This window comes from Peromyscus californicus, unplaced genomic scaffold (assembly GCF_007827085.1).
Source record: "Peromyscus californicus insignis strain IS unplaced genomic scaffold, ASM782708v3 Scaffold_14__1_contigs__length_90479793_seg_2, whole genome shotgun sequence".
Taxonomy (NCBI): Eukaryota; Metazoa; Chordata; class Mammalia; order Rodentia; family Cricetidae; genus Peromyscus; species Peromyscus californicus.
The window spans coordinates 49,255,314-49,280,310 of record NW_026294436.1 but is presented as its reverse complement, the minus strand read 5'-3'; the positions used below and the strand labels follow the sequence as shown (position 1 = coordinate 49,280,310).

At 39.2% G+C, this 24,997-nt stretch overlaps 2 protein-coding genes across 4 annotated transcripts in view; both read right to left on the bottom strand.

Annotated features, from left to right (window-relative positions):
• Positions 1 to 10,515, bottom strand: part of Scyl3 (SCY1 like pseudokinase 3) — a 90,412-nt gene extending 79,897 nt beyond the window's left edge. The window contains exons 1-2 of the mRNA XM_052737433.1: positions 10,254 to 10,515; positions 7,703 to 7,807 (exon numbers count right to left, since the gene is read on the bottom strand). The gene's annotated coding sequence lies outside the window, so the exon portion shown is untranslated. The remainder of the gene's footprint in view (positions 1 to 7,702; positions 7,808 to 10,253) is intronic.
• A 124-nt stretch (positions 10,516 to 10,639) lies between these two features.
• The window catches only part of Kifap3 (kinesin associated protein 3), a 133,884-nt gene continuing 119,526 nt past the window's right edge, over positions 10,640 to 24,997 (bottom strand). For 2 of the 3 annotated variants that reach the window (XM_052737429.1, XM_052737428.1), the window contains exon 20: positions 10,640 to 12,248. In XM_052737429.1, coding sequence (XP_052593389.1) covers positions 12,140 to 12,248 — 109 coding nt within the window. In that variant the 3' untranslated portion in view covers positions 10,640 to 12,139. Of the gene's footprint in view, positions 12,249 to 15,912; positions 15,969 to 24,997 lie in introns of those variants that run through there. The other variant, XM_052737430.1, reaches the window with a different exon arrangement.

The window sequence follows — 24,997 nt, the reverse complement described above, 5'->3', positions numbered from 1 at the left end:
GAGTTTTTCAGAAGGAGCAACTGAAAAGGGTGAGGAGTAAATTTAGTTACAGAAGGGAGCTGGGTACATCGGAGGCTCCCCTGCTCCCTCTGGTGAAAAACGTACAGTGTCACCTACTTCTCTGGGTAGATAAGGACATTTGGACCCAGGTTGGCTTGCAGCCTGAAGGCTGAAATACTTTGTGTGCTGTCTTAATTTTGAGGAATTTTTTTTTTTTTTTTTTTTTTTTTTTTTTTTTTTTTTTTTTTGGTTTTTCGAGACAGGGTTTCTCTGTGTAGCTTTGCGCCTTTCCTGGAACTCGCTTTGGAGACCAGGCTGGCCTCGAACTCACAGAGATCCGCCTGGCTCTGCCTCCCGAGTGCTGGGATTAAAGGCGTGCGCCACCACCGCCCGGCTAATTTTGAGGAATTTTATGGCTGCCTAAAAAGTGGATAGACTTATGAGAAAAATGTGGTACATACATACAATAGAATATTTCTCCACTATAGGAAGAGATGTCTTCATAGTCTGCAAAAGAGATGAGCTATGAGAACAATCAATTACCCATCCCCTTCTGTGTAACATAACATAATTATGTTACATGCACATTTCAGAATGGCTTGCCCTCTCCTCTGAAAGTCTGATGCCATTAAAGCATCAGATTCTGGATAGTAGTGCACGATCTTGTCATCAATGTCATATCCAGGCAATGGTGAGGCTGCTTTGGCAGGGTCTCTTCTAGTGTCGCTCCTCTTGGTCCAAACACCCAACTGATTCAAGAAATGATCTGTTCTGGCTTCTCACCCCTATTTTACATACACTGGTGACACCTAGACGAGATATCCACAAAGGACACTCCTGTTCACAAGAGCTACCAAACACATCTAACTAGTTCTCTTTACACTGATGTCAAGCTGTATTCCCTAATCAGAGCCCATTTTAATTCCCTGGAAGAGAATGGTTTCCTATTCCATTTCCAGCTGCTAGCCAAGCTGGCCTATAGCAACTTCAAAACAAAGAAAAAACCAGTTCATTGTGGACTTCACCAGTTTCCAAGGTGTCCAAGAGCTGATCTTATAATAAACTCCCCATACTGTATATACAGTAGATCTGTTTTAATTCAATTCTGATACAAGATTGATTGAGAATAGCTGAGCCCATTACCACAGAACTTTTTTAAACGGCACGTCTCACTGGAGTTTGGATCTTACAATTGTGGTGATCCCTGTCAGGTAAGGAGAGGTGCAGCAGCCAGCTGTGGGATTTTGATGTAAGGAATTCCAGTGAGGCACAGACAAGTTTATAACCTTAGACAAGCCACCCATTTCTATCTGCTGGGCCTCTCTAATTTGGAAAGTCTCAGAGGTGTGGTGCCTGTTATCACAGCAACAAACCTCCTGATGTCCATGGGAACAGATGAAACTTTGAACAGTCCAGAGGACAGCCAGGTGCTGATGCAATTAAAACAACAGCTGTGTTCTAAGGAAAGAGCGAAGCTATTAGACTCACAGTGACACAGCAAAACAAGCATGGCTTCTCCAGGACTCCAAGAGGTAGGTCTGTCAACTCAGATCAAAGGGAAGCCCCTGCTAAAGGGAACAACTGTGATGTGACATACAGCGGGGACACAAAGACTACCTGTGGGTCAACGGTATCAATGACAGCAATACCTGAAAATGAAGTTATGAGGTTATGCCTTCTACCCCATAATCATTTAGAGAAGGATCAAGCTAAGTGACACAATGTGCTTGGCTCTGGATTTCACTGAAGAGAGTATAAGAAGCCAAGTGAATGGTGGGTGGTGACACATTTACTGACTATACTGTGGTCAGGGAGATGGAAACAAAATGGTGAGAAAATTAACTAGTTTGTCAGGCTGATGAGTGATAAGATGGGTGCTCGAACTTGAACCACAAAGCCAGGATGGCAGGATTCATGCCCACCACAGAATCCTCTGTTCAAGTGTTAAGGGAGCTGTGCAACACCTTCAGAGTTGAGCATGCTGCATTTGTAACTGATATGTCTATTCAGTTTTACCATGTCAGAAAATGTTTTTTTTTTCCAAATCTTCATATTTCAAAGATATTTTTTTGGGCCTATTTTTCAGCGATCTCCCAAGAAACCCAACCAATAGTATATATACATTGCTCTCTAAGGGAATTTACTATGGGAATCAGCTTATGAGACTACATAGATCATGAAGTCCCATAATATTCTTTTTGAAAGATGCATAACCAGGAAAGCTGGTGATGTAATTCAGTCTGAGTCCAAACTTCTACGAAGCAGAGGAGTCAGTGGTGGAGCCCTAGTTTGAGTTGAAAGGCCAGAAACTTGATGGAGGGTGGGGGATGGAAGCGACTGGTGTAACTCCCAGTGTTCAATGGCTCAGGAATCAGAAGCAGCAGGGCTCTACCTACAGAAAAGAGAGATAAATCATGTTCTTTCACTTGTTCATGTGAGCGATCAGCAATGTTGAAGATGGTGCCCACATTGGTGAGAGTGGTCCTTCTCTATTTAGTCTACTGATTTACTGCTGCCTGGGGACCAGCCTTCAGGCAGCACCAGGGTATGCAAAAAGAAAAAAAATCCATGAATGCATCAAGGGCTAGATTTTTTTCTAATTGAGGGTTATTAGGAGAAAGTACACACGTTCTGATGGTAACTTTTTTATTACTACATCTTGAAAAATCGGTCTCCATATGGCTACATATCTCTTCTACACAGCCACACATCTTTACACAGCTACACATCTCTATACACAGTTGCATGTCTTTTCTACATAGCTACACATTTCTCTCTATACACCTCTCTTCTATGCACATCACTCTTCTATGCACATCTCTCGTCTATACACATCTCTCTTCTACATATCTCTTCCTACACACATCTTTACACCCTTACTACTCCATCTCTCTACACAGGTCTCTCTTCTACATAGCTACTCATCTTTTCTACTTATCTCTCTCTCTCTCTTCACACCTCTCTGCACACATCTCTCTCAACAGCAAAACTCTGGATAAATATGAGTTTCATTTTCAGGGTCACAAAGCATTTCTTGAGTAAATAATAAGAGACAGAGCCATTCTGATATATGTGAGGAATTGCACAGTTTCTCTCCGGCTTGGAATGTCACACTGACTGGCCAGTGAGTAAGCAAGCACATAGCTCTAAGTGGTCAGCATTCCCCTACAGAGAATGACATTGAAATTCAGGACTTAAACAATAAAGTTAGTTGGCTCTTGAGTCTTGTATCATAAACTGAGATTAGGAGTACGTGCAGAAAGCCAATTGCTTCAGGGAGTTATGTCTTAATGTTATCAGCCTGACTCTGGTTCAATAGACACTTGGAAATTTGTCCCTGTGCATATTTTGCAGGGGCAACTAGTCTATTTTGGATTTGTTCTGAAGTCTAAAGTTAGATAAATGTGTAAAAAGCTGTCTTTGTAGCTGAGAATACTGTTACTTTCCTATGTCAGTCTGAGTTATAAAAAATATCCTAGTATTATTTCTATTCATCAAAATTATACAGCTTAAGAAGAAATCATCTTTCTGACCATCCACAGGTATATATGTGTGTCCCCAAAGTGTAAAACCCACCACCAGTGGGCTGTGGAAAGAACCCCACAGCTGTTCTTTTTAGGGAGGACATGTGGCAGCACATGAGAAAAATTACAGACAGAAGTAACAAGTTTCCACAGCCAGTGACCCCACGGTCTTTGCCTAGTGGGGCTCCCCATAGTGGGGCTCCCCATCAGAGTTATTCATCGGTGGGTCAATCTATTATTAATTGCCATCTGTTGTATTTAAGTCATGGCCTGCAACACTGGTTCAAATGCCAATCTCTTTCAGAAACATCCCCGTAGACTCTCCCAGGGGGGAAAAATACTATTTTATCAGATATATGTGCATTTCTTAGCCCAGTTCAACAGAATCATGGAAAAACCATGACACTAGGTATAGAATTCTAGGCTGAACAGTTTATTCTTTTTCACATTGTTTCTGATAAGAAATTGTCTTTTTAATTTTCTCCTCTGTGTACAATGTCTTTTAAAAAGCTTTTTGGTTCTTTGAGCATTTCACACAATGTGTTTTGATCATGTTCATCATCCCTTCTCCAACCAGATCCACCTTCCTTCCCCATCCATCCAGCTTTGTCCTTTTATGTCTCTTGGAAACCCATAAAAATTTTAGCGCTATTCCACTAGTATCTTAGAGTCCTTGTAATAGTAAGGATTTGTATGAATGGATAAGTAAACTTATCTCCATACTACACACATACATGTTGTTATAGATTGAATTATGTCTCCCAAATATATGCTGAAATCTTAAATCTTAGTACCTCCAAAGGTGACCTTATTTAGGAAGTCTTGACAAAGGCAATCAAGTTAATGAGGTCATTAGAGTGGGCCTAATCCAGTGATGGCTGTCCTAGTGAATGGGACAATTGGACATAGAGACATGCAGAGAGAAGAGGATGTAAAGACACAAAAGCAAAAGACAGCCATGCTATGAGAGTGCTACATCTATAAAACAGGGGGTGCCAGTGACTGTCAGCAAATACCAGAAGCTAGGAAACTTAAGAATTTCAGAGGAAACAATGGCCCTGTCAGCACTACGGTTTTGAATTGTTTCCACTGCTGTGGGACAATCTGTTCCTAAAGTCTGATCCCACGCAGTGTTTTAGTGCACATTTACAGCAGCCCTAGGAAACCAACATGTTTCATACATGTGGCTGAACTGGAGAATGTATAATCCTCACTTACTCTACCCTATGCTTGGAACAAACCTGTTTCAAGAATCCATCAAGGCCAGGCTTACAGGCTCCCACCTGTATCACAGCACTCAAGAAGTTAAGGCAGGGGGATCTCTATGTAAGAAAAGCCTGTTACTTAATATATTCCAGGTCAGCCTGGATTACAGAGTGAGTTCTTCTTTCAATATAAGAGTAATGATGATGATGATAATGAGTTCTTGTTTCAATATAATAGTAATGATGATGATGATGATAATGATGATTTCTTGTCTCAATATAAAATAGTAATGGTGATGATAAGTTCTTGTTTCAATATAATAGTGATGGTGATGATGATGATGATGATGATGATGATGATGATCGAACTCCACACCTGGAGCACAGAATTTCAGGTCTAGGGCCCTCTTGGCCTCTGACACTGTGTCTGGTCCAACTGGTAGCATGCTAGAGGAACCAATGGAAAAATGATGGCTGCTGTCATGGTGAGTTTTTAACACAAAAAGACCAGTTCTCAAAGCCAGAGAATCAGCAAATTGAGCCAAATAGAAGCCACCCAATTGTGAGAATGGTCATTGCTATAAGCCACTGTTTAAAAGTTTATTATATAAAATATTATATGTAAAAGTTGACAGACAGCCTAATAATGGTCTTGCTGTTTTTATATTAAAATATTAAATCCTTTTTTTTTCTGGAAAAAAACCCCCTAGGATAACTTTGGTCTCTAGGCAATTACAGTTTGTTTGGCGGTCATTTCCTATCAGTTCATTGAATGCATTCTATTGGCTATTTGATTGTTGAGAAAGGTTATCTGCCTGATATCTTAAAGTCTGCTTTTCTAGCCATTGCTTGACGATACATTGCAGTCTCATGCTTTTGTATCCTAGTATTGTATGTTGTGTGTTTCTGGATCCAACATTTCTTTCCCTTGTAGATATGCTCCTCTTTTGTTAGCCTGGAAAATTCTCTACGCTACCCTCCTTTCCCCACTCTCCCAGCTTTGAAAGCCAGGTTTAATTCTCATTCATATCCATTCCACCACACTACAGTGAGATTATTCGCATTTCCAACTTCTTTAAAATTAAAGTGGCTAACCAAAACCTGGGCTAAACTAAGGGACTTTAACAGATTTATCATGCCGACTATAGAAAGGCACACAGCTCGCCTCTCAACCTGTCTTTAGCAAAGCTCTTTTGCTTGCAGTGGCTGTATTATCATGGCCTGGAAGAGTTTGGTTCTCTGTGGTGGGGACAGGCTGTGAAGCACCGTGCAAGGCTTTGTGAAGTCCTTTCCCCTGGGAGTACCTGGCTAGAAGCATCTTAGGTGCAGAATCACTACTGAGTGAGCAATGAGCATCAACGTCTAGGCCAGTGGTTCTCAGCCTTCCTAATGCTGTGACCCTCTGATACATTCCTTCATGTTGTAGTGACCCCCAACCATAAATCTAGTTTTGTTACTATCTTATAAGTGTATTTTTGTTACTGTTATGAATCATAATGTAACTATCTGATATGTAAGGGATCTGATATGCGAACCCTATGAAAGGGTTGTTTGACCCCCAAAGGGGTCATGACTCACAGGTTGAGATCCACTGGTATAGTTCTTTGCTTTGTCCAATGAGTCTTGTTCCAACCTCCTTTTCAGCTGGGCAGAGGAGTGCAGAGGGAGTCTCAAGTCCATTATTTTGCATCACATCAATGTGGCTAGCTTGAGCTGGAGCAGCAAGGCTTCCTCTTCTGCACTGGCCAGAGCATGGACAACCACCAAGGGCCAGGATCTCTCAATACTTTGTGCCTATGCCAACAGGAAGCATCCACGTCCAAGGCAAGGTCACCCCATCAGTGAAAACAATACATAGTCTAAGTGCTTATAATTTTAATTTTTAATCTCTCTGATGTATTATGGTTGTTAAAACTATAGTGTCAAAATAAGCAGTTCTCAAAAGATGAAACACAAATGGCTAGTAAATATTAGAAAATGTAGAACTGCACCCATCATCAGATAAATGAAACTAAAACTATACTGATGTGGAAGAGAGGATGTAAAGATGAAAGGAAGGGGTGGAGTGTTGTGGAACACTGCCTTCCAGGTATGACATGCCTGTTGTACTCATGAACTTACAGTAGCTGTGAATATCTGTACAAGACCCACATCCACACTGAGACTAAACAATTAGTCATGGAAAGAGAGTGTCTCAGGAGCCTCTCTTCCCCTGAGGATCTACAGGCAGTTAATGATTGGTGGTGGAGGAAGAGACGTTTTCTTTAGTGTTTTAGACACTGATAAGTTGTCATGTAAATAACCCCTTACCATGTTCCTATAAGCAAACCTAGTCAAATGTGAGACACACACACACACACACACACACACACACACACACACAACAAGAACGCAAGAGTAGAAAGGGCAGTTGGGAGGAAGAAGGAAGTCAGTAGGAGTGAGGAGGAGACAAGAGAGGGTAATGCAAAGTGAATCTGATCAAAATATAGTATCTACATCAGAAGTTCTCAATATGTGGGTCACAAACCTTTTGGGGGTCACATATCAGATACCCTCATATCATATATTTATATTACAATTCATAACAATAGCAAAATTACAGTTATGTAGTAGCAATGAAATAATTTTATGGTGGGGTGTGTGTGTGTGTGTGTGTGTGTGTGTGTGTGTGTGTGTGTGTCAGCACAACATGAGGAACTGTATAAAAGCATTGCAGCATTAGGAAGGTTGAGAACCACTGCTCTACATGCTAGAAAATATCATAATGGAATCTGTTATTACATGTAATTAATATATGGACAAAAGGGAACCCTTATACACTGCTGCAGGAATGTAAAACCAGTGCAGTCACTAAGGAGGCTCCTTAATAAACTACATAGATCTAGCACTTGTCCCAGCTATGGCACTCCTGGGTGCTTACTTGAGGGCCTAAGTCAATCCATCAGAGGCACTCCTATATACATACACACTTACCGCCTCCCTACTCACAACAGCTGAGCTGTGCAATCAACCCAGGTGTCCAGCTTTAGAGGAAGGGTAAAATAGTGTGGTGCAGACGCAAAATAGAATTTTTTAGTCCTAAATAAGAAAAAGGTTCTGTTATTTGCAGGAAAATGGGTACAACTGAAGATAATCATATTAAGTGAATTAAGCTGGTCTCAGAAAAACATTTTTATCTCATTTGTGGTTCTTAGATTTTTGCATGAATACATAAAACAATGTATGTAATATGTCAGGAAAGGAAAAGTGAAATGGTCTGGGCAACAAAGGGGATTGACAGGAGGAAGAGGGGGAGGTAAAAAAGATGAGGAGGAGGTGTGAGAGAAATACACTTCATGTCCAATATATACTTGTCTAAACATTGAGACAAATAACTCAGAAAGCCTAGCGTAATTTGTTCATCTGTCAAATCTGGTTCTCGTCAACACATTTTGAATCTAAACATTTAGTTTTACATGCCTGACCTTTGTCATATTTCTTGCACATGTTTTGATTCTGTATTTGTTTCTTATACTATTTGAGATAGGTTTGTTTTGTAGTCTGTATATGGTGGAGGCTTTCAAATGCTCCCACTTGTGAATGTAATTTTTCCACGGAAGCCTGTGCTTAGGTAGCCTGTTCTGAGAGAATGCTGAAACGTGGGTTCAAAGTTCCTTCCGTAGAAGGGGCTTGTGTTTGCTCGTTCCTACCAGGTGCTCCAGAGCAGACAGCTCTACGGACAGTGCACTTCTGAACTCTAAATTCAAAGAGATTTATATGGAAGGTGAAAGAATATTTAGTGTTGCACCTGACTTCTCAAGGGATGCATCTCCATTTTTATTAAAAGGCCAGGTTGGATGGATGCCTCTAAAAAGTCACAAAATTATTATCCCTTCAATTACTTCTTGAGCTGGCAAAACTATGTCAGTCATCATTAATTTCCTATGCATATATTTTCAGGAATAATAATTTTAATTTTAATTTTGTTTTGTAGTTAATATTTATACCTGCCAACCAGCTTTCAAAGCCCATCAAATCACTTTGTGGGTTCTTCTTCCTGAAGCTAGCTTTTCATTATGTAAAAAACAACACTTTTGTTATGGAAAGTAAATCGGGTCTACCTCCCACAATCCTTTTTTTTTTTTTTTTTTTTTTTTTTTTTTTGTTGTTGTTGTTTTTCAAGACAGGGTTTCTCTGTGTAGCCTTGGCTGTCCTGGAACTCACTTTGTAGACCTGGCTGGCCTTGAACTCAGAGATCTGCCTGCCTCTGCCGAGTGCATGTGCCCCACTGCCCAGCCTCCCTCAATCATTCTTAAGAATATCCACCTGCCTACCACTTGGGATACAAGTCAGTAGTAATGAGCTTGCCTACTATGTGCAAGGAACCCAGGTTAAATTCTTAGTACGGCAGAAGAAAAAATTAGGAGAAATAGATAAGATGAAGAAAAACTATCTCCTTCACAAAACACTAAAAAAATTATTCAAGTGAAGTGTTTTTGGGTTCTGAATCTGTCCATCCCTCAAATAAAACAAGTAAGTCTACTGCTGTGGGATGGTCTGTATGTCAAATGTGTTGCTGATTGGTCAATAAATAAATCACTGATTGGCCCGTGGCCAGGCAGGAAGTATAGGCCGGACAAGGAGGAGAATAGAGCTGGGGGAGAGAGACACTGCCAGCCGCCATGATGAGAAACAGCATGTAAAGATGCCGGTAAGCCACGAGCCATGTGGCAAGGTATAGATTAATAGAAATGGATTAATTTAAGCTGTAAGAACAGTTAGCAAGAAGCCTGCCACGGCCATACAGTTTGTAACCAATATAAGTCTCTGTGTTTACTTGATCGGGTTTGAGCGGCTTGGGACTGGCGGGTGAGAGAGATTTGTCCTGACTGTGGGCCAGGCAGGAAAACTCTAGTAACAGTCTACAGGTCACACTCCACTCGCTTTAGTCACTTAACAGCTAAAGCCTGAAGACAGTTTGTTCTTTGAAGCATTTTATGTTTTCCTTTCCAAGACATTTTAAAATTTAATTCAATTATTTGAGGACACAAGTCAGGTCACATACATGCTAAGCAGATCTTAAACCACTCAGCTATATCCCCAGTTCATCTTTCTAAGATTCTTGTGGAAATTTTAATTTTTATCCCGTAAGAAAATTTCTAGTATATGTCATTAAATTAAGTATGATATTAATTAAAAACAAACAAACAAACAAACAAACAAACAAACAAACAACAACCTAGTGAGGCCAGGATATGACTTACAGTATGAATGGTATTTCTACAAGGGCCAAGTGCTGACCCTTTTTGTTCTCTGATAGACACAATAATTTAGATATTCTTTGTTACTGATCTCATTGGCAAACTTTGATAAACAAGGGAATGCTAAACTAGCCAATGCCTGAGTGGAAAGATTATAATTTCTAAATCTGTGAAATCCTAAAACAATAAAAATATGTGAGAAATTTGTGCATAGCATTCGAAAAGTTATACATTTGGAATGTTCTGCTAAGTGTGTAAATGTCACTTTAGTTTTGTGTACTTACACTGTGTATGTGATAAACAACAGGAACGCATTTGTACAGGGCTGCTATGTTGAAAACAAAGAGATAGGTGTTATCACTGACTAAACACAGAAACACAGGTAAGTCATTTAATAGCTCATCTCAATTTGAAACGACTATGTATTTTACACTTCTTTATTTTATGTCTGACTTTGTGTAAGGGGTGCATATATACCATGGCGTGTAGGTGAAGGTCAGCGGACAAACGTGCAGGAATTGGCTCACTCCTCCAATCACGTGGGTCCTAGGACTTGAACTCAGGTCTTCTTGCTTGGTGGCAAGTGACTTTACTCATCCAGCCATCTCATTGGTTCTCACCTCAGATTGTTTGGTTTTAATTGTAAAAAATGAGAGTTGGACAGTACTGATTCAAAATTTTCTGACATTAATATTTATTTTGTGGGTAAAAGGGAAACAAAGACAACTGCATGCTTCCAGAAAGATCACTTAGGTTGTGAGTTCACAAACATAAACAACATTCCAGATCATATACTAAAACAACATCCCAATCACATACTAAAACAACATCCCAGATCATATACTAAAACAACATCCCAGATCATATACTAAAACAACATCCCAGATCATATACTAAAACATCCCAATCATATACTAAAACAACATCCCAGATCATATACTAAAACAACATCCCGATCATATACTAAAACAACATCTCGATCATATACCACCTTACAGGTATCAGGTGAGAATACACCTGTTGGTTATCTTTACATTTTTAAGTGTTTGGTTTCCCAAGCACATGGACTGAATTGTTCCCAAGGACCTTCCCAGCTCTAATACTTTGTGCTAACTGTGTAAATTAAGGTAAAAGTATAGTTAGATCAGTGGGTCTTAAATTTAAAGGCAGAAAGCTTACCTTTGATTTGTGTTGTTTGGAAGCCTTGTGTTTCCTTGGTAGGAGGTAATCAAGAAACAACCTATGCTTACAATTAGCTCACTTGCTTGGTTTTTCAAGTAAAATTTTCAACATTTTAAAATCAATGAATTATTTTCAAAACTCATTATTAATCACCATGACCCTCTCTACTTCCCATTACCCACTTCTAAAGTTAACAAAGAGAGAAAGAATACTTTCCTTAATTTTCTTAGGTAAGGCAAAATAAATTAGCTTGTTCACACCTTATATTGTACATTTCAGGAAAAAACAAAGCTTAGAAGCCCAGTGGTGCTCCTGCTACGTTTACGGAGGTTGCCCTAGTATTCTGCTATAGTTAAAGTGTCATGAATCCCGATTACTTAGAAGTATAACAAATCACTTAAGGTCCAACACCACTTCCAACATATGTTCACCATTAGTTAAAAACTCATATTGTTAATAACCTTGGGAAAGAAGCTTCCAGACACAGCATGAAACAAAAGGCAGAATGAGGTTCATTTAAAATAAAATGTAAAGGTAGCACAGCTCATACAAAACACTAAGTTTATAAGTAGAAAGAGAAAGCAAAAAAAAAGTGCTGTATTCCATGAATATGAGTGGTTCCTATGAAACACAGCACATATGAACACATGACTCTGGCCCATTCCTTTGCACGAATGCCACTTTTTAATAGAAATTAGTCACTTAATGTACATAATGTAGTATCTCTTTTTCCAGGCTAGTAGTTTCGCAACAGTCTCATGGGAAATGTTATTCTCCTCAAAATGTGTCTGGATGAGTGAACACTGCAGCGTCAATTGTTTTTAACAGAAGACGTGAGGGTCAGAGTTAACCTGCAGCTAACAACATGGAGAAATAAGAAACACAGTCCCACAGGAGTACCAACATGCATTATTAAGTCAAGATTCAAGGTTAACCCACACCACACAGATCTCTCCTAAGCTGAGGGTACACATGGAAAGGGGTGACTTTATCGAGACCCAAAGCTGTAGTAGTAAGGTTCATCAGGGCGGAATCCATAGGCGGTGGCAGGACGTCCAAGAATTCCCACTGGTTGGCCAAAGCCATCCATTCCTAGGCTGGAAAGAGAAAGACAGGCAATAAGGTATTCTGTTTTTTAACCACACACCCAAAGTGCAGGTCATCGTCAGGGCCTCTGAATGTCACACTTCCAGGATTCCCCAACAGCCACAGTGATTTTCAGAAATATTATTAATCTTTCTATTCTCACAGAAATGTAAATACTGAAATATCTACCTCTGATGATCTAAATTCAAATATTAGAAACCTGTCAGGAGAGTCTATTCCAAATAAAGTAGAAGACTCGATGAAATAGTTTGAATTCACAAATTATCTCTATATATGGCTCTTATGAAACAATATGAAAAATTCACATTCTGGCAGTGACCAGCACTACTCCGCTGGGAAATGAGAACAGTGGAAAAGAGCTTCTGACTGTTACAAGGTCTGTTTGTCTTGTGGAGATGGAGACCTAACCCCTGTGAACAGGATATGCAGTCAGAGCATTAGCAGTGAACTCCCAAGGGATCTAAGTCATTGGAGCCTGCAGGACAAGAATGAGCGCTCCCCATAGCCTGCAAATCAGCCAGAGCTGACCTGGAAACCCTGAATGCTAAAGTGTGTGTCTTTTCTGTTTAGTAAAAGCAAGGCTATTGTTAAGTGCTGGTTTATTCTATGCAAGAAAAGCCAAGGAGTTGCAAATACAGCCTGAAACATAGACACAGTTTACACTTAATTTACAATATTCTTTTGCCTATGAATAAACTATTAAAAGAAAATCTGTTCTACAAAGCATTTTAGCAAAGAGTTAATCAGCGCTGCAGAGAAGGACAAAATGTGAATGTGCGAGGCAAATTTGGCAGCTTCAACATGCTCATGCACAGCTCATGCAGTGAACGCTGGTGAGCTCCATGTAAAGCTGAAGGAAATCATTTATAATGTGGAAATGTAAGCTTTGAAAACAAAAAGCACACTTAAATGACAAGATTATTTGAGATTCTACTAAGCAGAATAATTTTCACCAACAAATGCCAATCTGATTAGAATACATATTCACATTTATATTAACTTCCTCTCACAAGGTAAGAAAGATTATATCGAACTGCACTAGTAAGTATTAAAATGCTAACAGCATGTATGTTCAAGTGTTTGCACATGTATCAGACCATATCTAAAGAGTAAGCACTATGATGTAAGATGCTTAAGAGTTACAGATAAGACATGTGCTACAAGTGAATCTATCTCTTGGGGAAGTAGAATTTATACACCTTTCAGGTTAAGATTTATACTGAGTGATCCTGGACAAATAAAACTTCATGAAAAAGATGGATTTATAATTTATCAATGCTAGTTGCAAATTTTAAGTCTGTATTTTATTTTGCTCCATGGGGGAAATTAAACTTTGAGGTGAAGGGAAAATATTATTCTAGAGTTAGCTTTAGAGAGGGTAGGGGTTGAGAGTAATCAGAACGTATTATATACATGTATGAAAACTGTCAAAGAATACATTTAATTATTAAAAAAGATGTTTCAGAAATCAGTGGATTCAACAAACTTCTATTTATTCACAAGGTCCCCCTATTCACAGTTAGGGGAACGGTTGGCTGACACTGACCCTAAACACTAAGATAGCATAATCATGCATTTAGACAACTCTCCAACATGTAAGGGGAGATTACATCTCATTCCTTGCCCATCTTTCGACTTGTCACTACTTGTGGACACTCCTCAGAACCTCTTAAAAGGCCACATTAATTCTGTGGTCATTTCTCAGTCTCCAATCTTTTCTGAGGTCTGGCAATCAGAGGCTTGCAGTGGACCACTGAACACTCAGAAAGCACCCCTGAAATAGACGCTTTCCAGAGGGCTTCTAGAAATTCTACATAAAGGATGGCGATTGGCAGGGAGTTTCTCACTACCATGTGGGCAGCAGAAGCTGACACAGTTCCTTTGCTGTCACTGGCCTGGGCCAACACCAGGAGCCAGTGGTCCCCACTGAGAGAGGGGACTTAGCAGATTCTCAGAGACCGAGACTTGTACATTCAAGTTGAATGACTGCTTTTCTGTATTTCTATGACGGATCAAACTCCTCATCGCTGCTTTCCTATGCGGTTTGTCAAATGAATAAAGAATATATTCAGACATGCCCATATGTGACACTTTTCACTATAAATGACAAATTCCCATTTTCCCCTTTCTTTTCTAAATACACCAATTACACTGTCAATAAGACTCTATATCCCCAGGTAAGTGAAGGTAAGACTTGCCCTTAAGTGTGGAGCTTTTCAATAGCCCAGTGTTTAGGCCACTATAGCGGGTTCCGTGCCTGCAGACAACAGTTCATGTACCATGAGTATATGGTACAATGTATAGGGCAGCATTTGGGCTTTTCAAGACCCCCCTTTCCCCCAACCCAGGAAGAAAACTTGGAACTAAGTCTTAAAACTGGCTCTTTGTGACTTATCCTTCATATACCATAGACTAAGTATTTAAAGGACATTTAAAATATTCTAACCAGCTTGGAAAGTATTGTGATACTGTAGATCCTTGTGTAGTTATGGCCATCTTTTAAATTCAATTAGTTGTGGAGCTACGGTTTTCTTCTTTAATCTCTTATTTGGGTTGTTCTAAAGCAGGGAGGAACAGAGCTTTCCATGATGCTAAAACTTAGAAACATACTCTTTTGGAACACATGGACACTAATTCTACTTTCTTTCTTGATATAAGAATGTAGCATTATTAATGTGGACTTTGTCTCAAAACTAGGAGAGTCTAAGTATTCAAATGGAAATAGAGATATTTGGAGGTAAATATTTGGGGTAAGTTCTGGAAGGGACAGAAATCATAAATACAGAGGGGCAGTGACATAGTAAAACTTGTACCCTTCTGACTCAGGAAGCCTTGACATGGCATTAACAGGGACCTAGGAGCCCATAGAAACTAAGCTGTGACATGTGGCATCTGCTCTCACTGTGCCTGGCCACTGCTTTAGACAGTCGTTTGTAACATGGGCTGTACATATGGGAATGGAACTGTATCCTGCTTAGTGTGTCTCTGTGTGTACAAATTCTCTCTCTGCTACCCTGAACCTATGGAAAACTTGTGAATCCTCCGATATTAGCATGTGAAGCCCACTATGCTACTTCTTCTTCACATGGCTATTTAGTGATACACAATTTTTTCCTTTAGTGTTAAGATAAAACATTTTCAATCATTGAATTACCCAAACTCAGTATATTTTCTTGATAATATATAATTCTAGTCCAAAGAAAAAAGCTCTCTCTGATAATAAGACAATAAGGGATAATAATGTCAACAAATAAAACTTCTATAAAGTTATATACCCAAAAAATGACTTTGGGGTACCTGGAGACGAAAATGGAAACAAATCTTTTAAAGTGAAAATTATAATTCAACAATAGCATAATATTAACCACTTAGAATTTGTTTCTATAAATCTACAGAGTTAATTGACACAGAGAAAGCTTGATGTCCGTCAATATCTATAGGACTTGAAACAAGTCCTCAAGCAGCATTCACTAAGATTCTAAACTTGTGATGATTCAAAGGGAAAACAAAATCTGAAAATGACACGTGACACTTTACATGCAGCACATTCCAAAGAAATGGCAGCCAGCAGTAATCCTTGGCACACTCAGGATTCTGTGCCACAGTCGACATTCCTGGAGAAAGGAGAGAAAGGCACCTACCTCAGGCTGTTTGTGAGGCTTAATTAGTGCATATTTGTAAAGCACTTTGAAATCCTTGGATGAAAAGTGCTGCATGAGTGAAAAGCATCATCATGATTTTACTCTAATTAGATCAAAACAACACATGCCGTTTTCTTCTTTGAAATTCCTAAGTCAGCAATACAAGTACAAGCATGTATTAAATTTATTAGTGGACGTTACCATGAAAAATACTTTTGATCCATTTTTCTTCTTTCATAAGCTCATAGGATCGAGGATCTGAATTTTTTTTTTGAAACAATGTTGCTTGGACTTCAATTCACAACACTCTTGATAGAGCTCATCTGGACCTTGTCTGGACTGGAAGTGGCGAAGCATGGGACTCTGAGAAGGCAGTTCCCATGGGTGTGTAAGACTGCTAGAAAGTTTTTTATTACAGTCCTCCAAAACGCTATCCAAGTAGCCTTAGCATTACTCTCCATAACCATACATGAAGTCTAATTCTTTATGCACATCTTACCACTCTGTTTATTTGACCATCAGGATACAATCTCCAATCTCTGCTGTTCATTTTTGTTTTCTAACTTTGATTTTCATTATTTACCTTAAAATAAAGAATATGAAGCTTTTATGATATTTATGATGTGTTTGAAATTGCTAGAGCAATGGAGAGCCATACTACCCTGAATGTGCTCAATCTCATCTGAACCAAGTACAGCACACAGTGCAAACCTATCTCTGACTTTATTACTGTAAGTAAACTCCACTGACCTTAAAAAAATGTAAGGAGCTATTATGACAAAGTGGTGTATAAAAGACACAGTGTATAAGTGTATGTATAACTGTGCATATAGACAAAGACACACCGAATTTTCACCTGCCACAAAACTGGATATCATTTTTTATAGTCTGTAACTGTCTTTAGGGATTCTACAGTTCATTACATAGGATCTTTGGTATCAATATACTTATAAGCAGGGAATACTGACTTTTGGAATCACTCAGTCTTTGTAATTCACAGATAACATTAAAGACTGGAGTTAGTTTGGGATTGTCAAGTAAAAGGACTTAACAGAAAGTAGCTCTCACTGAAGGAGACATTTCCTGATTCCATAGAACTGTATGGTACAGTCTGTTAACCATTCTAGATGATTTCATTTTTATTAATTAAGCAGTGATCCAGTTCACTTCCTGTTGCCTGCTGATCAACATGTAGGACTCTCAGCTTCTTCTCCAGCACCATGCCTGCCCACATGCTGCCATATCCCACCATGATAATAATAGACTAAACCTCTGAAACTGTAAGTCACCCCAATTAAATGTTTTCCTATATACGAGTTGCCATGGTCATGATGTCTCTTCACAGCAATAGAAACCTTCACTAAGATGGAAGTTGGTACGAGGAGTGAGGTATTGCTGTGAAAGGCTGACCATGCTTTTATTTGAAGGAATATGGACCAAGGGACTGCAGATTGGAAAAGCAGTTGAACGAGACAGTGGTGATGAATGTGATTTGATGAACTGTGGGGGCCTGGCTCAAGAAGTTTCAGAGGAGAAGAATTTTAGTATGTTGCAGAGAGATCATTCTTGTGATATTTTGGTGATGAATGTGGCTGCCCTTTGCCCTTGTCTCGAGAGTCTGCCTGAGGCTAAAGTGAAGAGAGTTGAATTATTTCTGTTGACAAATTTCAAAACAGTCTAGTATAGACTCTTCCATGTGGTTATTAGTGGTTACTTTAATGAAGATTTATAACGAAAAGGAGCAAGCAGAGCAAAAAAAAAAAAAAACAAACAAAATAAACAAATTGAGGAGAAAAGGAGCACCAGGATGTGGAATGGAGCTAAGTCCTGTGTTCAGGAGATAAACAGATTAAGAAACAGAAATATTTTTGGTTGTGAGCCTAGCCTTTAACGGCTGAGCTATCCCTCCAGCCCGGGCGGTGGTGGCGCACGCCTTTAATCCCAGCACTCGGGAGGTAGAGCCAGGCGGATCTCTGTGAGTTCGAGGCCAGCCTGTGCTACCAAGTGAGTTCCAGGACAGGCGCAAAGAGCTACACAGAGAAACCCTGTCTCGAAAAACCAAAAAAAAAAAAAAAAGAAAAAAAAAAAAGAAACAGAAATAAGGGAGTGGTGATCTCAGGGCAAGATCCTACCGGGTTAAGTTCCCAACTTGAGAAAAGGAATTAAGGAAGAGCTTAGAGCTGGGTGTGGTGGTGCACACCTTTAATCCCAGCAATCAGAAGGCAGAGGCTGGTGGATCTCTGAGTTTGAAGCCAGCCTGGTCTACAGAGCAAGTTCCAGGACAGCCAAGCTAAGGCAGTGAAGGAAACCATGGAAAACAGAAAGCTGGTGAAGGTGTAATTGAACATGAGGGCCATGTCCCAGCCCCAGTAAACAGCAGAACTTGGCAGCTTCGGTCATGTAGTTCTGGCTTTAGTCAAGGAGTGACTAAGGAAAACTTCTATGGCCTGGCATATGTCAGGAGTGTCCCTGAATGGAGGCCTAGAAGGGCCATTGCATGAAGCTGTAAAGGTAAAGCCTGGAATGCCTTGGAGACCCCAAGATGCTGGAGATGCCAGAGTCATGGAATACCTGCCAAGGAAAGGGGGTGGAAGCAGCCCAAGAGAAAGATGTTGCAGTCAACAAAGCTGAAAGGAGTTGGAGATGAGGAGAGCATTTTGACATTAGACATGGAGATTGTAGTTTGCCCAGCTAGTTTATGATCTTGCTTCAGTCCAGTATTTCCTCACTATGCTTCCTCCCCTATGTTTTGGAACAGTAATGTATATCCCGTGGCATTATATGTTGGAAGTATGTGATCTGTTTTTTGATTTTGAATTTATAGGAGATTACAGTTAAGAGACTGCATGAATCTCAGAAGAGACTTTGAACTTCGAACTTTAATATATTGTTGAGACTGTGACAGACTATGGGGGCTTTTGAAGTTGGACTAAATGCACATTTCATTATGATATTATTACAAGTTTATGGGGGCCAGGGAGTGGAATGTGGTAGTTAGAATATAATTGTCCCCCATAAGCTCATAGGGAGTGGCACTATTAGGAGGTGTGGCCTTGTTGGAGGAAGTGTGTCATTGTGGAGGTGGGCTTTGAGGTCTCATATTGCTCAAGCCATGCCCAGTGGGACAGTTCACTTCTTGTTGCCTGCTGATCAAGATGTAGGACTTTCAGCTCCTTCTCCAGCACCATGTCTTCCTGCACACTGCCATGCTTCCCACCATGAGGATAATAGACTAAACCTCTGAAATTGTGAGCCACTCAATTAAATGTTTTCCTTTATAAGAGTTGCCATGGTCATGGTGTCTCTTCACAGCAACAGAAACACTAACTAAGAGAGCAGGACGTTAAGTATTTAATATACTGGGAGTACATCTGTAATGCATGGCACTGCACTGCTCTAATGCCTGTACAGTAGGATTCTAAGTAATACAATGTGAGTGTGTCAGAGATACAGTACAGTTTCTACAGCAGAATCTTTGAGGCTAGAAGGTCTTCACCCAAAACAGTCAAACTTTAAGGCATTTGCCATTATATTTCTGTCATTTTATATTTTGGTTTTTGTTTCTTGTATTAGAATGTCCATGGAGGGCTAAGGTTGTAATATTCTTTGACATACATGAAGCATCTAGCATCGTATCTGACATGGAATGAACAAAGAGTATCAATGTATGAATGGGCGAGTCTGGAGAGACAGGTAGGATTACACAGGTTAAGAGAGAGGTGCGGATGGCATAGAGGCCTGAGCAAGACACTGCAGCAGCTAAAGAGTAGCAGTGTGTTCTGGTCAAATTCTTTAGTGTGTGATATGAGAGCAGCAGGACTGCAGTGCAGGTCTAAAGTGTGAGTAGGCCTGGATAGTACAACTTCAAATGCCATACTAAGAACTGCATGGATTTTGAGAACTATCAATAGTTGTAAAGAACAATAGTCTAATTCTGTGTTTTGGAAAGTTATCTGCGGTAGGAAAGGGAGTTGGGGTGAACTCAAATGCACAGAAAACATTTAGGAGGTAATAGAGCTGCCCAGTTTGAAGAAATATGAGGCTTTATGCCAGCAGCCTCATAAACAACAGTGAGAAAATTGTTACAGTTCACAACAAAGGTTAACGTGTGTGTGTGTGTGTGTGTGTGTGTGTGTGTGTGTGTGTGTGTGTGTGTGAGAGAGAGAGAGAGAGAGAGAGAGAGAGAGAGAGAGAGAGAGAGCGAGAGAGCGAACACCCGTTTGTAGAGGTCATAGGACTACTCATGGGAATGGTTCAGCTCTCTCCTTCTATCTGGGGTCCTGGAAGCTAAACTCAGGTTGTTAGTTTGGAAGCAAATGCCTTCAGCTGCAGAGGCATCTTGTTGGCCTATCCTTCCTCTTTTGAAAGGAGATTTTCACAAAAACTTTACTAGATTAGATCTGAGAGCTAAGGGGGAGAATGTAAAAACTGGCTGACAATTTTAAGACTACAGAAGAGCAGAATGAAAGAACTTTGCCCCCTAGGTATAGAGAATGCTTCATGAAATAGCTAAAAGGCTGCTGTATTCCATGGGATGAAGTCAGACAGCCTGAGAGGCCAGTTATGCCGTGTTTTTAAAGTTACTGCTGTAGGAAGAGAAATGCAGGACAAGTAACACTTAACGAGGTGGTGTCTTACCAGGACCCCGAATGCAATTTTCAGACAAGCCACTAGATGGCAAGCTTGTCTTGCCACTGTAAATGCACCACTAGTTTTAAAGCACAGCTTACGAATTCAAACACTGATGGAGTGCAGTTTGTTTTGCATTCTCAGAAAATTAATATCTTCATTTTATAAGTGAAACAATTTAGTTCACAAAAACAACAAACACCCATTGTTGAATGTAAAATCTGTAACTGTGAGAGCCTAAAAATAAGTTAAAATAAAGGATGTCAATTGTCTTTGGCACTGAAAATTTAACTTGCATTCTAAAGTACTATTTTTACAGCATAGTTTGAAAAACATCATGGAACCAACATCAGGAACATAGTGTTTTATAAGTTTACCTATAACACCCATAACACACATATGTTTTAGATTTCTCTAAGGTATTAGTGTTTTGATTCCCCCCCCCCCCCCCCCCCCCCCGCACCCCCCCCCTACACACAGGGTTTTTCTGGTCCTGGAACTCACTTTGTAGACCAGGGTGACCTTGAACTAACAGAGATCCGCCTACCTCTGCCTTTTGAGTGCTGGGATTAATAGTTATTGTTTTGAAATGGAATCATTGTGTCATTCAGAAAATAAAATCCAAGATCATAATTATGTAGTCTTTTGATGAGTCTGACATATGTATACACATACACAAAGATTACCTGTAATTTTACATTTACTTTTGTGTGCTTTATATACACATTTTTTCTTTTATTACTAATAAAATAAAGCTTTATAGATAATACTTGTTTTTTTTTCTTTTCTTTTTTATGTTTATTTCTATGTATGCCATGTGTATGTTCAGAGACCAGAAGAGGGTGTTGTATCTCTGGAGCTAGAGTTAAATGCAGCTGTGACCTGACATGGGTGCTGGGGAACTGAACTCAGGTTGGAAGAGCAGCAATTGCTCTTCATTCACTTAGCCAGTCTGCAGCCCCATAAGTAATATTTTTTAATGAACACAAACTAATTATTTGTTCTTAAAGGTCAAATTACACGAGTATTAGGAAGCTGGATTTAAATCACTTCTTTGGGATTCATTAAAATTTTTTGTTAATGGCATCTGTCAGTTGTAGGGGGAAAATACTGTAGGGACAGATTCCTTCAGTTTAGTGCCTATGCTGATGCTTCAGATAAAAACTAATTTGTGCTAATGATGGGCATGTGCAAAACTGTCTCTAATTTATTCCAATTGGCCATGAAATTTCACTTCACTGACTCTCCTCTAATCTCAATTAATACTTGTCTTCATACACATGTAAAGCTACTGTCCTTCTGCAATATCTTGACCAGATTCATAAGGCAGATAAAGAACACCTCAACTACCAAAAGGTAACAGACTGACTCCTGGGAGTCCTGACAAGCACACTGCCCAGCATGGAAGGCAGATGAAGCGACTTAGAGACTTGTCTTTTTATCATCAACTGATGGTTTGATTTCACTAGCCCAGAGGAATGGCTAAAACTTGTCTGGTTAAGAGTGGATAGTCAATCATGCAGAAAATCACAAGCATTTCCATGCATGCAAGGGGTTTCTGAATTTCTATTTATTTGTCTACCTACATAGGAGGAACCCTTCCTTGTTGATCAAGCTTGCCATCTTACTGGAGATTTTTTCTATTCTTCTTTTTATCTCTCTTTTGCATATTCAAGGAAAACATTTCTACATCTTGTATGCTGTGACTTAACACTGGCTTTCTGCAGAGAACAACAGCTTGAATGAAAGACTTGCAGCTATTAAATGGCACTTCACTTTTCCTTATTGTAGCCCAGGTACCTAAGCCTATAATGGTCTCTGGCCTTCTAGAGCAGTCTTTCAGTTAGGGTACACCATCTAGCTGTCTTTAACTACATGTCTTCAATTAAGCAGGAGAAGTTCTTGAAACTGGCAGGTTCTATAATTTCAAGCAATGCCTCGATGCCCAGCACTTACCAAGTGGTTTAAATAACCTCTGTGCCAATAAGCTGAGTCATTAGCACCTCTTTTATGTAATTGTTTGTCTGTTACTGATTCTACATTTATATAATCTGTCATAATGCCTTTGTTCTCTTTAAGGTACAAAAATTACTGTTATAGGTTTCCAATAGAGAATATCATCTCAGTAGCAATGTTTTCTCAGTGATAGATTAACCATGCTGTCTGGTACTGAGTGAGTTAAATGTGAACACAACACTAATTACTATGTAATGCTAACCTTAGTTGCTGGTTCATTTTGAGACTCTTTAAAATATGAACTGTGTATTTTACCCCTATGCACTCTCTTAATGATTTGTTTTTTTAGACTGAAATCACTTCCAGCCATCAGTTATACTCTTGGTCTCTACATATGCACTTTTCCAAGCACAAATATTTCTTTTTCCTATTGCTCTGCCAGCCCTGTCAGAGCAAATTTCACTTTAAACTAAATGCTATGATACTTAAAACCTCTTGGATTACTTGGGCTGCTAGTGTGATCTATGACCTTCCAAGAATGACAGCTGAACTTTCCAATTTGCTTATACTGCTTGGGGAGCTAGAAAGCACATGCCAAAAAGGAAAATGTTTCTGATGTTGAACAGAGAGGAGAGTTCTTGTCGGAGGTGGGGGCAGGAGACTATTAAGTAATGAAAAATACTAATAAGAAATGAAAAGAAACTAAACATGCTGTAAAGTTGAATACCTCAAACGTAATTCCAAAGTTAACACTAGCATTAAAATTCTCTAGCTGGACTAACTGGTTAAAATGTAAATAATCATCTTTAGTTACTGTAATTTAAGCACCATGTAGAATCCTAGTTACGCTGCACTATTGGAGTAAGTCCTAGAAACGGAAAAGAATCTAAAATCATCCTGATTATTACCAAATAACCAGGCTATATCAATTTCCACTTTTCTTTATAAAATAGAAATTTGACATCTGAGAAAAATCCGAGGCACTCCAGCCATATAATATGCATGCATTCCCTGCTGACATACTACTCTCTCTTCAATGAGAAATTACTGCTAACTTCCTGTGAAAACTCACGGATCAACAATCCTGAAATAAGCAATACAGTTTGGGAAAGTTTTCAGTATAGTTTTGAAACTTGTCTCTTTATACATCACATAAGACACAGAAGAATTCGTATCTTTAAAACACTTCTCAACAATGTCATAAAGTAAGACATTTAACATACAGTTTCTAACTTATCTGAGAATATTCACCCTTTTCTTTCCTTTATTTTGCTAAGTAACAGACAAATCATGTCTGTTGATAAAAATCATAGCGGTTTGTAAGTAAAGACTTTTTGTAAGATAAATTAAACTAACTAATGGTTTTCCAAACTTAAGAAGAGAAATATGTAGATTATGAAACTACAGCTAAATACATTAAAAATCTAGATATTAAAACAGCTAAAAAAGAACATCTGAAAATTTGATTATAAGTAAATTTTTAATTGTAAATATACAAAAGAGCACTTTTGCCTTATTAGGCTATTTTTTAATATGTATGATGGGGGTATATGACTGCTACTCTGCAGCTGCTAATTCAGCCATTTCATCAGTAAATACAGGTAAGCAAGAGAAATGCTTCGGGGTCGGCCTGTTAAGCAGCATCAAAGCAGTTCTCTGCATTTACTTTAAAGGCTTCCTTAGCCCACAACACTCCACTTCATTACAGCAGTGCTCTGTCCAAAGAGCTCAATCCATTTCTACTGAGGTTTCGAGTTAACTCTGAAGGTTTGGTTACAAGTCTTCTGATAATAAAAGAGGACATTGCTACACTGTCTTCAAAGTACAGAGTTAAGCAAGCACTATCCTTATGCCCCCCAAATGTGCCGTAGACAAGAATGTGGAAGCACAAGATTCCAGCAACAGCTGTTCTGACTGACACCCCATGACCATACCTTAAGTTATTCTCAAAGGCATATGGAGACACTGCAGACCCTTTGCGGTAGCAGTGATACACATGACATTTTTCTTTTAGTTAAAACACTGGTAACTGAATTTATTGAATTCAGCAAAACTAACTGAGAGGTGAATTTGCTGACAATTCCTGAGATTTATTAAAGTTAGTGAGGTACAGTGACTTCAAAACAAGAGTGTCTGGGTAAAAATTCTGCCTTTACCAATAAAATTAGTTTCAGTCTCTATAACTTCATAATTTCTTTCTTTGAAGAATAATGACTATTACACTTTTATTTAGATCACTACACTTTCAGGTCTCTTCCAACTCTAATCCATTCTTAAGTACATATTTGGTACTGTTTCTATTTGGATTAAAACTGCCATGTTATATGAAATGATGACAATGCACTTAAAAATGCTTGGGAAATTCTGGCTCCTACATACAATGTAGTAACAGTGAAGAGATACTCCACCACACGTGGCATGCCTCTTGCACATGCTTCCTGTTTGCCTTTACAAGGCTTCTACATAAGTCATGGAGATTTATGCCTATGCAGAGGCATGTTAATTATTGTTGC